Source organism: Phyllobates terribilis, unplaced genomic scaffold, assembly GCF_046119375.1.
Source record: "Phyllobates terribilis strain yellow unplaced genomic scaffold, ASM4611937v1 Scaffold_5__5_contigs__length_657084704, whole genome shotgun sequence".
In the NCBI taxonomy this organism is placed as follows: Eukaryota; Metazoa; Chordata; class Amphibia; order Anura; family Dendrobatidae; genus Phyllobates; species Phyllobates terribilis.
In genome coordinates this window covers 272,541,444-272,554,600 of record NW_027362765.1, presented here as the reverse complement: position 1 = coordinate 272,554,600, position 13,157 = coordinate 272,541,444, and the positions used below count along the sequence as shown (strand labels likewise).

The 13,157-nt window shown below is 40.8% G+C and overlaps 1 protein-coding gene across 4 annotated transcripts in view; it reads left to right on the top strand.

Moving 5' to 3' along the window:
- Window positions 1–12,110, top strand: part of CSNK1D (casein kinase 1 delta) — a 39,110-nt gene extending 27,000 nt beyond the window's left edge. The window contains exons 8-10 of one of the 4 annotated variants that reach the window (XM_073684173.1): window positions 1,887–1,933; window positions 3,882–3,949; window positions 10,351–12,110. In XM_073684173.1, the coding sequence (XP_073540274.1) occupies window positions 1,887–1,933; window positions 3,882–3,914 (80 nt within the window). In that variant the 3' untranslated portion in view covers window positions 3,915–3,949; window positions 10,351–12,110. Of the gene's footprint in view, window positions 1–1,886; window positions 2,027–3,881; window positions 3,950–10,350 lie in introns of all 4 variants that reach the window. The other 3 variants (XM_073684171.1, XM_073684172.1, XM_073684170.1) reach the window with 3 other exon arrangements.
- The last annotated feature ends 1,047 nt before the right edge of the window (window positions 12,111–13,157 follow it).

Genomic DNA, 13,157 nt, shown 5'->3' with positions numbered 1-13,157 from the left:
TCTCCATAATTTCCTAATATGTTTTTATAAAGGTTAGAATCTGATGTACAGCTGCAAATCTCATTTTCCCCTAAGTATCCGAGACTTTTATATTAATGGCCTATTTTTAGGATAGGTCATCAACATCTGATTGGTGGGTGTGCGACACTCATTACCTCCGCCGATCAGCTGATCTTGGTGCTGGCGGCAATGGGATGTACTGGGTTGTGGAGCTGCCCAGCTTCTTCAGTGGTATGGTGGCTGCTGCTGGGTTCTGCTCATCTGCCCCCTATTGATTCGAATGTGCAATACACCGCGACTATGCAGTCGACGTGCGTCTCTCAGCACGTTCGGGAATGGCTAATTGGCGGATGTACAGGGTGTCACATCCCCACCGATCAGATATTGATGACCTAGCCAAAGGATATCATCAGTATAAAAATCACGAATAATCCCTTTAAAGAGTAATATATTTTTTTGTGTGTGTTTTTTATTTCTTAAATTAATAGTAGACATGAAAACAATAAACTTTGTAATCTATCTTATCAGAATGGCTCTTATCGAGCCACCATCAGTCTCTGGTGACGTTAATATCTACCAACACTGTCTCCTGATATCCCCCCAATTACAGGGTCGGTGAAATGCATGGAGAAGTATGATCAGCAGGGGGAGCTATAGTACATTGCTATCTACTGTCCATTGTATAACAGCACTAATCATGGAAATGTTCTCCTAGACATCCTCTTGTCCATTAGCTTTCTTATGGGATGGGGCCCTATAGGCAGGTAGTTTGGCAGTAATCCAATATTTTAGAGATCATATCAAATAATGGGCATATTATCAACAAATCCCATTATGATTATAGTACTATAACAGCGCCTAATACTGGATGAGAAATTCTTTTTAAATGCATACCAACAACCTCTTTTGTAATCTGGGGGTTCTGTACAGGGGCAACCGTATATAAGGTTCCCCGGCAACTCTGACTGTATACGGTCCGTCTCTCATTTAATACCTAGCAAACCTAGTACTCGGGACCATCTAGAGGACAATTAGATGTTCTATTATAGAATTATTTGCTAGGTAAACCAGCATGACACACTCTGGATTATTACAAATATTAAACTATAATATTACCCATCCACTCTGGTTAGTGATTGAAAGATATATCTATCACACATACATACATATGTAATCCGACAAACCTCCTTCTCCTGGACTAATATTTCATACTCTATATTCTCAGTTCATTGGTAAAATCTGTCTTCAGTGGTGACCAACTTTCCCATTGAGATATGTGGGAACAGTTGTTGCTCATAAGACTCTATGGGAACTGTAACAGGAGAACTTTCTGTAGATTGTGTGTAGCGCCCTCTAGCTCCTCCCCTCTGTATAAACTTTATAAGCACCAACCGTCTTCTGTCGTCTTAATAGCTTCACTGAATACATATTTTACCCATGAACTGAGAATGAAAGCTCAGTCCAGGAAGTAGAAGAAGCAGACTTGTCTGATAAGACATATGACAAAGTTGCTTATTTTCATGTGTATGATTAATTTTTATTATTTCTTAAATCAATACCAGAACAGCTCTTTACCACAGTTTTGGTGTAAAAGGGTATTTCCCACCTTCTTTACTCCCCATTTTTTTCTTTAAGACATTGGTATTCTACCAGCTTGAAGTAGACAATGCCTAAGGAAGAGACCTGCCTTGTAAGGTTGCGTTCCTGATGGTCCTCTCTTCCTTCCTGCAGACACTGTTCAACAATCTACTACGCTATTTCTGTTAAGATTGTTTGTTTTTTTTTCAGGGGTGTACTGACTTTTATCAGCAGCAGGAATCCTTGGTCGCAGTTCAGCCATTCTTTCCACATCAAAAGCCTTACTATATACTCTTGATTTTTCACAGCCAACACCTCCCCCAGACCTGTGTCCGGGATGGAACGTGAACGGAAAGTGAGTATGAGACTGCATCGTGGTGCTCCTGTTAATGTCTCTTCATCTGACCTAACTGGTCGACAAGATACCTCTCGCATGTCAACTTCACAGGTATGAGTTAAACTGCTAAGGCTCATGGGTATAAAGGAACACAAGTCGCTTTAGCTTCTGAGCTTGCTAGCTGTCAAGGGTGTGATTCATACCTCCATCTCCGCAATGCTGTCTGTCTGAATTGCTACGTATTAAGGGAAATCGATCCGGTTTGGGGGGTTTCCCTTAATTTGGGCAATGCTTGCATTCAGTTTGTTTTGCTTCCATTGCTATGATGATGCTTCTGTGGATTCTTGATGCTTTCAGTTTTATGCACCAGCAGATCAAACCAGTCCAGGAAGCCACAGCGCCATCATTGTAGAACTTTCCATTAGCCATTGTGGTGAATCGGCTTTCCATTAGGGCACTGCCACTCATTGCCTGTTGTACATTATCCATCTGATCAGACATGATGTAGTATTACTGCTGTAATGCGACCGTTGGACAATGTGCCAGGGCAGTCGTCTTAACTATTTTTAACCTTTTTAGTTTCCTTTCCCATAGTACATTTTGTTCTGCCTGACAGACTGTTCCTATTTTTTACACATCCTGTCCTTTAAATATTAGAACGTTGTCACTGTCCTGACCTAAAGGTCTCCAGCACCAGGATAGCTCTTATGGACATTTGTGGTTGATCTAAAACTGGATTACAGTAAGAGAACCCCTATTGTTGCCTGGACTCTTGTCCTGTTTGAATGGAAAGCCATTGAGCATGTGCACTACTACTCCATTTTTTTATTGTTTATGGGATACCCAAGGATGGCACTCGGCTATCTTCAATAGCCCCTAGAGAATGAATTGAGCAGCAGTGCACATTCTCGATCGCCACTTCATGCAGACTGAGTACTGAAGCCCCCGTTCTTGCACTCAGTTGGGGATCTCTGCCGACAGACCACCAATGGTCCAGTAATTGTCAGCTATCTTGCCTGAATATCTCTCTAAACCATTAGCTTACTTTTATAACGGCATTTTGAACTTGCCCAAAGTGGCAATCAGGGACCGCACACACTATATGCTTAGTTGCTGGTTAGTCTCCCCCTTACATATAGATGTATCTGTGTGGCAGATGCCCTTCATGTTTTCCTACTTCTCCTCCCTACATCCATCTCTTACGATTGGGGTGCTGGGCTGCTCTTTCCCTTATCTTCTCAAAGATCAGTAGTATGTAGGCAAAAAAAAGAAACCTTCCAACTGTGCTCTTGTTAAAATCTTACCGTGTAAAGAGGGCACTGATGGGCATAAGAAATTGGCCAGGCTACAAAAGTCTATTCTGATTGACCTCTCCTTTCTCTAAACATTTTAACGAAATGTCTAGATTCTCACATTAGATCCAGAAGCCGATGATCTAATTTGATTCTCTAAACATTTTGACCGACCATTGTGCACTTAAAAAGCTCAGCTCCTATGCATCAATATGGTGTGATCACTATGGATGCAGAAATGCCAATGTCTAGATGTTTCCCAATGTGGCTTCTAGACCAGTGGTAGGTGATGAGACTAGAGAAGGCGGCACTTCCTTCCAGGGCCTGGCACTAGTGGGTTTACTACATCCATGCATCCCTAGTGAACGCTCATAAGCAGATTATGCAGAATAAGGACAGGTTTTAATGTGGTTGTAGGGCAGATTGTCCGTCTCTTTAACCACGCATGCATAAGCTGATTTGGGGGCATTAATTAATTTAAGTGTCTCATGAGAAATTCCATTTATGGGAACTAAATGGAGTTTCCTCCGAGATCCTCACTTTCTCGGCCACTGCTTCACACTTCCTTCTGGCTGGCGCTTTATGGGTGTCTGCTTAAAGCAAATGTACATCTTAAGCACATAAATTGCTGGGTTGTTGGACAGTGACAAGCAGCTGTCTTTTCCCCACCTCAGAATAGCATTCCATTCGAACATCATGGCAAGTAGCTGCTCGCCCCAATCTCGGTTGAAGGCAACACTGGGTGAGTGTTGTTAAGAAATCATCCCAATGAATTTAATTGCAGCCGTTCAGTTACATGTGTGCAACAGGCAGCTGTAGGATTTTCTTAGTGGGGCAGTGTATTATTGTATGTTTTAAAAGAGAATATGTCATTGGGCCTATTGTCTAAAAAGTGCCTATTACCAGTCTGGGGGGAAAATAAGTGGACAGCGTCAGACTGGTGAATTTTCTGAATAACCCCTACTAACAAAAGAGGTTCCAAGTGTCCTTCATGTTCCCTTAAGGGACAAGTCAGGCCTGAACTTCTGATTTTTGGGATTCCAGTATGCAGCACTGTTACCAAATGGTAGCCTGCTCTTACGATGTTACCATTCGTTACTGGTTTGGTAAAGTACATGACAGTGCTGAGTTAATACAAATGGCAATATCATGCTCTTTTATGGCGCAGAGGGGCTGCGGAGGATTGTTGGATCCCGCTTTGCATGCCAGATTTAAAGGTTCACTGTGTGTGAAAGTATGACCGTTCATAATAGTGTTTTCATGGATAGGCTTTGCACGAGTCACTCTGTTTGGTAGGTGACTTTACCTTTTAAGCCATATAATGGGATCTGGACTTACGCTGGCCCCTTGGGTTTTATCCATGGTGTGGCTGCTGGCCAGTGTAGCAAACTAGCAGAATAGTTGTGATGCTGGGTCAAATTCAGGATGTCAAACTCTGGGACAAAATTGAGACAGTCGGATTGTCAAAATACAAGCCAAGGTTAGGACCTAAAAACTGGAAAGTTCTAAGAGGCAGGACCCAAAACAAGCGGTTTACCAGGGTAAGTACAAGTTATAACTGGCAACACTTGCAGGTTGCAGGAGGTCTAAAATAGTGTGTGGCCCTGCCCAAGGCTCACATCAAGAAGCCAAATGGATCAACAATACTAAGTTATTATCCCCCAAGTTCCCTTCCTAGATGGCTCAAATCCAAGAAATCACTTAATTAAATTGCACTTATGTTGCCTTCTCGTTGTTATTCACCGAAAGTATAGCAAGTGATAAATACAGAAGCAATAGGATACAGCATCGGGATCCCATTACCTGGAAGGTTGGATCCCAAATTTGCTCAAAAGTCTGATCTTTTAGGGGGACACATGGGACATCTTTGGTTAATAAGTCTTATTTAGAGAATTCACCAGTTTGAGGCTGTCCACTCTTTTCTTAAAGCGAGCCTCTCTGCTGTTCTAGCCCTCCTAAACCGCCACCATGGATGTATAGCAACATTTACCTGCATTATAACAAGCCACTCTATGTGGCTTATCCATTGCTAAATTAATATAAAAATAGCTCTGGTGAAGTCTGGGACTTGCATTCTCAGGGAGAAAATCATGTCGCTCACACCCGCAGGGGCGTGCTCACATGAGCTGAAGGAGGATAAGTCAGGGGAAAAAAACTCCCCCAAACCCCTCTCTCCTTCCAAACTAGTCAATCATTAATTTACATAACTCTGCTTCAAAGTAAATTTTATATTGATTCAGCAGTCGATAAACCATATAAAGGGGCTTGTTAGAATGCAGGAAAGAGTTTCTAGTCCTACATGATGGCAGTTCCGGGGGACAGGGCAGTTGACGGGTTCCCTTAAAATTAGGCAGTCTCAAACTTGTTTTATAACTTTTGCTTGATTTTATGTTGTTGTTTTTCCTACTCGAGGCCCACTAGCCAATTCATAGTGATGCCAGGATCTTGCCAGAAAATGGATACTACCCTTGCTGTGCCTATATTACATACAGAAGCCCAAAATACCATGGTTCAGCACCACCCCAATAGCAGCAAATACTATAGTGCAGGACGACTAGCTACACCATTGCCTTTCATTCTACTTCTCCCCCACTGGCAGCATTATTCACCCACTGGCAGAAGCTTAGCACCCCTCCCACCCATCTCATCCACCTCTCATATACCAGCAGCAGCAACTCACCGCCGAGGACAGAGCTAGAATGATACGGGAGGATGGAGAGAGCATGTCAGCAGAGCTCGCTATGCTCCTCTCACCTCCTTTCCATGTGTTATAGAAATTGAGTCCTCTCCAGTCTGTTGCTTCTTATGGTCCTGTGGCTGCTGTAAAGCTTATCTCTGATTGCGGTTAACCAAAACTGAGGGCAGATGGCCGCTCCCATACTCATGTGCAGAACATTGGTTTAAAAGGAACCTTAACCCCACTGGCTGCCTCATCTTGAGTGCTCTGATGAAGCCACGAAGAGTACGCTCACCCTCACTGTGCGTGCTCAGGAAGACGTGATGCCTAGGGGGAATAGATTATAGCATCTGAAGTAGACTAGCCTGGGTAAAGCAACTACCCCCCCCCCTTCCCCACTGGGCTATTCCTATGTAAACTTTTGTTTAGGATATGAAAAGCTTTGTTAACCCCTTACTGACATGTGATGTAATGGAGCATCATATGTCGCCTCCCTAAATTTGATGCGGGTGCAAGAGCTGAGACCGCAACTTTCCCAGGAGATGATGACTGATATTCAGCAATCATCTGCCTCTAACGGCCTTAAGTGGAACAGAGCTCTGCCCATGACTGGATGGCCTTCTTCAGCAGACCCCTGTGCCTGTCCTGACGGTGCTCCTATGAAAGGCAGCCTGTAGCTGGCATTTACTGAAGACTGTAATTTTTGCTATACACTGAAAAACTGTGGCATTGCTGTGTATAGTGTAATCTATTAGACGATCTCAGGTTCAAATTCCCTAACTGGACTACAAAATAAAGTAAAAAGGGGAAACAAAAACATTTTTAAAATATGGAGAAAAAACTTTGAATCGCTCTCTTTCCCCCTCCACCCCCCACCTCCCCCATTAAAAAATAAAGAAATAAAACAATTTGAAAACTGCACGGACTAGCGCCACGTCCATAAAAGTCCAATCAAAATCTGAAAATCGAAATGGCAGAATTACAGGGTATTTTTGGCCTCTGCAACACCGTAAAAACTGCAATAAGAGGGAATTAAAATATATCTACCCCAAAATGTTATCAATAAAAAAAAGTCATCTGGGGGCAAAAAAAAGCCAAACAGGCCCTCTTCTCAATCAACAGAAAATGTGAAACGTTCTGGGTCACTACATCCACACAACGTGTTGAAACTGCGCAGACAGAGTGGAACAGATGATTGGCTGGGGAGACGCCAATTGTGGGGACATTTAGCATATGGAGAACAATTCTAAAAGACATTTTCTTGTCTGTGTGGGGGAGCCGGGATCTTATGAAGGGGTTGCAGGGGTTCTATTAAAGACTGCATAAGCGTGACTTGGTTCCCCTTTACATGATTGGTCACCTGTATGGCTCAAATCTAATTGCATGCTGCAGAAACTGGGGCAATTCGAGATCCCTAACAGCAGCCAAGTAAAAATGGTGGTTACTTAGAAATGGAAAATTACTTCAGAAATACAAGTATATTCAATTTTTTCTACATATTTTTACCCAACCCTTGTATACAAGTTGTGACAACTAAGTCCTCTTTAAATTAACTGAATCTGGACATTTCTTTAGCAGTACTTACAAAGGTGGTCTCCAACTTATGGCTGTATAGCTGCTCTGAAATTATAACTTCCCGTATTCCTTGGATGCTCAGACATGCTGGGATTGTAGAGCATTGGGGAGAGGCTCCTGCTGCAGCCAATTGTCTTATGACCAATAAACCTGACCGTGAGGAGGAGGAGCAAAAGATTTCTTTTTATATATTCTTTTTCATAGATCACAAAATAGGATTAAATTATGAAATGTTAAAGGGGTTTTCCCACAAACAAAAGTTCATTTTAATAAATAGTTTTTGGAATTATAATAACTTCCATAATTGAATGTTTTTAAATAAAATGTCCCTGTGCTGAGATAATCTTATAAATGTGCCCCTGCTGTGTGCCCCTTTAAGGAAAAAAGTGTAAGTTTCTATGTATAGTGTTCCTTGTGGAACAGATGACACAACATTCATTTTGAAAGGGGGAAAGAGTAATAAAATGAATTGGTAACTTTGTCCTTCAATATTGTTTGATACCTTTCACATTAGTAATTTTTGTTTGTTATTTAGGTTTTCTGTAATCAGAAATGGTGTAATTCTATTTTCATCTAATCGGCCTTAGCCATTTCTTATATTTCTCACTATTCTGTTTATTAAAGGTGATATTCATGGGGATGGGTTTGCTGCTTCTGTATTATAAGAAAAAGCAGTTAATGGTAAAGGCAATCGGGGAATTTCTGAAGCTTAATGTTTAGCAGGCACTGTGGTAACGTAATCACCAGCCCTACAATGATGCCATCACACTCCTGCTGCCTGTGATCTCTACAGCAAGTCACTGGTCTCTGTACTGTAGTTGGCATTTATGCCATTTACCCACCGAGGCCAGTTATTGTTTGTGGCGATCACTTGAATGTATGGCACATAAACAGACGCAGCAGCAATTGTGCTGGAACAGAAGAGGGTTTGAAGAGGGAGTTTAGGATTTTTTTATTATAACATTGGTTGCTATTATGTACCTTTTAAATAATCTCCCAAAAAACACCTTGCGGTGGGGGAGAATACCATTTTCTGAAAGCTGATTCTATGCAGGCCATGATTGCCTGACAAAAAAGAAAATTGTGACGTCACTAAGGATGAGACCGTAAATGTTTTTCAAATTTAAAAAAAAATAATCAGTAGGTGTTCAAAATAGCAAGTTATAAAACTTACTAATATACTTTCGTAAAAAAATAGATAACTAAAGGAAATTTATCATTAAGTTCTTAAACACTTCCACTTAGCATATCATACTTGTTTTGTCTAGTGAAGTAAAAACTATAGAATCAAAATGTTTACCATCTTGTCACATTGATGAAACCCATCCTACAATTTTATTAGCATGTGTAGTCTGCATTCAAAATTAAAGGGAGGACCACAATATGAGCAGTCTTTTTTTTTTTTTATTATTATTATTATTATTTATTTATGACTTAAGCTCCCCTGATATATCCAGTATTAGATCAGAAAGACAGGATGGACAGCAGTGTAAGCAGCCTCTTCTTACCTCACCACCCCCTGATATATCCAGTATTAGATCAGAAAGAGAGGGTGGACAGCAGTGTAAGCAGCCTCTTCTTACCTCAGCACCCCCTGATATATCCAGTATTAGATCAGAAAGAGAGGATGGACAGCAGTGTAAGCAGCCTCTTCTTACCTCACCACCCCCTGATATCTCCAGTATTAGATCAGAAAGACAGGGTGGACAGCAGTGTAAGCAGCCTCTTATTACCTCAGCACCCCCTGATATATCCAGTATTAGATCAGAAAGACAGGGTGGACAGCAGTGTAAGCAGCCTCTTATTACCTCAGCACCCCCTGATATATCCAGTATTAGATCAGAAAGACAGGGTGGACAGCAGTGTAAGCAGCCTCTTCTTACCTCAGCACTCCTGATATATCCAGTATTATATCAGAATGACAGGGTGGACAGCAGTATAAGCAGCCTCTTCTTGGGTGTATATGTTCCTACACATGAGAAGAAGCGAGCTGTGTTTCCTATTGGACATGCTCACAGCAAGCTGTGCTATTAATATTTTGGGACCAGTTTCTATCGGTGTAATAACATGGCTGCCATTTCCTGAGTATTGCACATCATCAGTTTGCCAGCTAAGTTTTTGAAAGTCAGCCAGTCGCCTTTACACATGGCAACACAAGAATTTCTCCTGTGTTGAGCACAAGCCAGAGGTGGAGCTGGCAGGAATATCATTAGATTGGGGCACCTTTTGGTAATTAAAGTGTAAGAAAAGTTTTAGATCTTATTATTTTAAATATATTAGCAGTTTTTGTGACTTGAAAATACATTTAAAGTATCTGTAGAGATTAAGACCCTGAATCCAGCGATGTATCACTTACTGGGCTACTTGCTGTAATTTTGATAAAATCATTCTTTTATCAGCAGGAAGTTGTGTAGTAGTCACCAGAGGACTACTAAATTTGCAGCCAGGTAGTCCTCCAGATTCATGTACTCTGTATAATCCTGCCTCCACCATTGATTGGCAGCTTTCTGCCTATGCACAGAGTACACAAAAAGTTGTCAATCAGTGGTGTGGATGGGAATATACAGACCTCAACATTCAGGGAAGTTTCAATTCTGCAGCAGAGGAAACTGATATTTTCAAATTTGCACCGAGAAGCCTAGCAAATGATACATCGTTGGTATTTGGGTTTCTGCCCCTACATCATGCTGCTCCCTGATGGGGTAGCAGAAACCCGGTGACAGTCTCTTTCGGTATTCTAGTATCTTGTTTTAGTAACTCTCTTGCAGGTGGTTCTATTCAATCTGTCATATTTCATATATATAAATGCTATCCTTTGCAGTGTAATGACCATCATGTTCTATTACTTCTAATACGCTGACCATGATTATCGCCTTCTCCTTCCTTTGCAGATTCCCAGTAGGGTGGCTTCCAGCGGTTTTCCTTCAACTGTTCACCGATGAACACATTCCCCCCATGGAGGGGCGGATAAGTGCATGGCTAATCTTTCAATGGTGTCACTAGCAAAAAATAAAAAATATGAAAAAAGGCACAACCACAGCAACAAAACCCAGAATTAAAAGCAACCAAATCCAAATGGAGCTTTACATGCTTTTTAGAAAGATGGCGTTGTGAACAAATAATGACCAGCTCACGGATCTTTGGGGAAAAAAGATGTAATGTCCTTTCGGACTTTTGACCACCAGTGCAGATGTAGACTTTTAAGCGCCAAATACAGAAATGCCATTTTATTTTATTGTTTTTTGTTATATTTTTTTCTTTACGGGGCCCTTTTTATTCTTCTGTACATGGTTTTGTATCCTTTTTTATTACCAACTCTTCATGAATAAATGTGCCAGATTTGTCTGTCTGTCTTGCTTCCACAATGACAGTGACGTAGCACGAGCTAGATCTGCGGATCGCTGGCCATGATTTTACCGGAAAGGAGACATACTAGTACATTTGGGCTTCATGTACAATTATTATTTTTTGTTTTTTTTAAAATGAAGTTTATTTAATTCTCTTTTGTTTTTCAGTTGATTTTAGTTTTTCCACACTTTTCTTCTGTTTTTACTGGGGGGTAATAAAGCATTCCTATGCATACCTAGATAAAGGGGTTTTGTAGAAGTAAAGTTCTTGAAGCACTGGCGATCATTTGTATTATGGAAACCTTTTTCTGTGAAATCCCGTTCATTGCTTTGTGACAGGGGTTTTTAGTTTTTGTTGTTTTTTTATTTCTCGTCTCCATTTCTCACCTCCCTCACCCCCTCTGTTGTTAATTTTAGGACATATCACTCTGATGCCTTTGACTTCGTACAAAAAAAATGGAGAAAAAAAAAAAGAAAACTCATTTTGTAGCGTTACCGTACAGAAGTGCGGCATTAGAGCATTTAGGTGTCACCGTTTAAGCCTCAAGTTCTCACTGTAGCAAGTAAAAGGTGAAAGCCACTAAGTGTACGTAGAGGTGACTCTTGAAGTTGTTAATCTTTGTCCTTCATATATTCGGCAGCACAGGCCCTTCCTTGTTAGAGGTGTGAATTCTTAGGACTGGCCACCCATACTTGGGTCGTGCAATATTGACGAATGTCTAAATTTTGTGGGGGTCAGGGAGGGTGCTATGGGGGGCGGGCAGTAGGGCGGGTTTCCAATGTTTGATGTGGTCTTCAGCTGTGTTTTTAAAGGTTAAATTTCCTCTTCATTCAGTAGGCTTCACTTTTTATGGTACAGGATGCAGTCTGTTAGATGGATATTTCCAGTAGGTAAGGCTTTATGTTCTTAATGTAAGAATGTTTTATTACCGAGTATTTCTAAAGTGTGAGGACCGTCATGGAAGGAGTCGTCTGTGTACGCTAGTTAACATGTAATATTTCCGCATGTCCCATGTGCCCTGTACAATTTTCACAATGTGCTTTTCTCTGTAAATATCTGTGAACGTCCTGTCAACTAACCAACTTTTCTAACCACTGTACACAAGGTCTTTACATACTGTTTAGAGCATCGTCAATTACAACAGAGGGGAGCGCTCATTCCCTCACTTGCCATAACGACAGAATGTTTTCCCGGGATCCTAAGAAATCCTGTACATTGATACTTATTGCTGAGACAACAATTTGTATCACTACTGTATTTGTGTACTTTACAAAGTGTGTAAATAAATTCGTAACTTCTACAACTGTCTTCGCATTTTTTTTTGGGTGGTGGGGGTTAACAAGGACCTGTTTACCGGATTTTTTTTATATTAAACTCCTCCAATTGTCAATGATTCTAGATCAGTTTCTGTATTATTTTTTTTCTGCGCCCTTCTGTTCTAATGTTTTTATCCCTTTCCCACCAGGAATAAAGATGCATATTTTCCCTGGGCGTAAATCAACAAACTTCCGTCAATGAAGTGAAAAAGCAAATGACCATAGGAAAATTGTGCGGTATACACCAGATTACCACCTTCATTACCTTGCGATTTTCTGTTTTTCCACTTTTAAAAAAAAATAATAATTCTGGATTCTTCTTTTTTTTTTTTTTTTTTTATTATACAGTTTACCGATTTTGGATTAATTGTTTTTATATTTTGATTGGACATTTCTGAACGCAGCGATACAAAATACATGTATTTTTATTTTATTTTTTTATTTTCAATGGGGCAAAAGGGGGGTGATTTTGAATTAGTTTTTTTTCCCATTTTAAAAACTTTTTTTTTTTGCGGATTTCAAGTCCCCTTCAGAGACTTGAAACTATCATCTACAGGGCTGTGGAGTCGGTAAGCCAAACCTCCGACTCCTCAATTTCCATAACACCGACTCCAACTCCGACTCCCTCATACATGGCCCATGTTTAAGTGATAAATTTACTGTAGCACAGATTCATCTCAACTAAAAGTCTAGACCCTTAGATCAGGAATAGGACAGACATTTATAGGACATTTCAGAACTTTCCCAAATTCTCATGAAAAAATATTCCCCACAAACTGCACTGAACTACTGTACCCAATTTATTATATATTTTCGGAGTCGGTCCATTTTATTCCGATTCCACCAAAATGAGCTCTGACTCCACAGCCCTGATCATCTGATCGCTTGTGCTACAGATAGCAGGGCTTCAGCACTGCTCTGTATACCAGAAATGAATATCTCCTATGAACGCCGCCCACGAGCCAGCATTCACAGAAGATTCACAATGACTGGTACGGAGGTCTTCTGCAGACCCACGGCTGTCATGACAAATC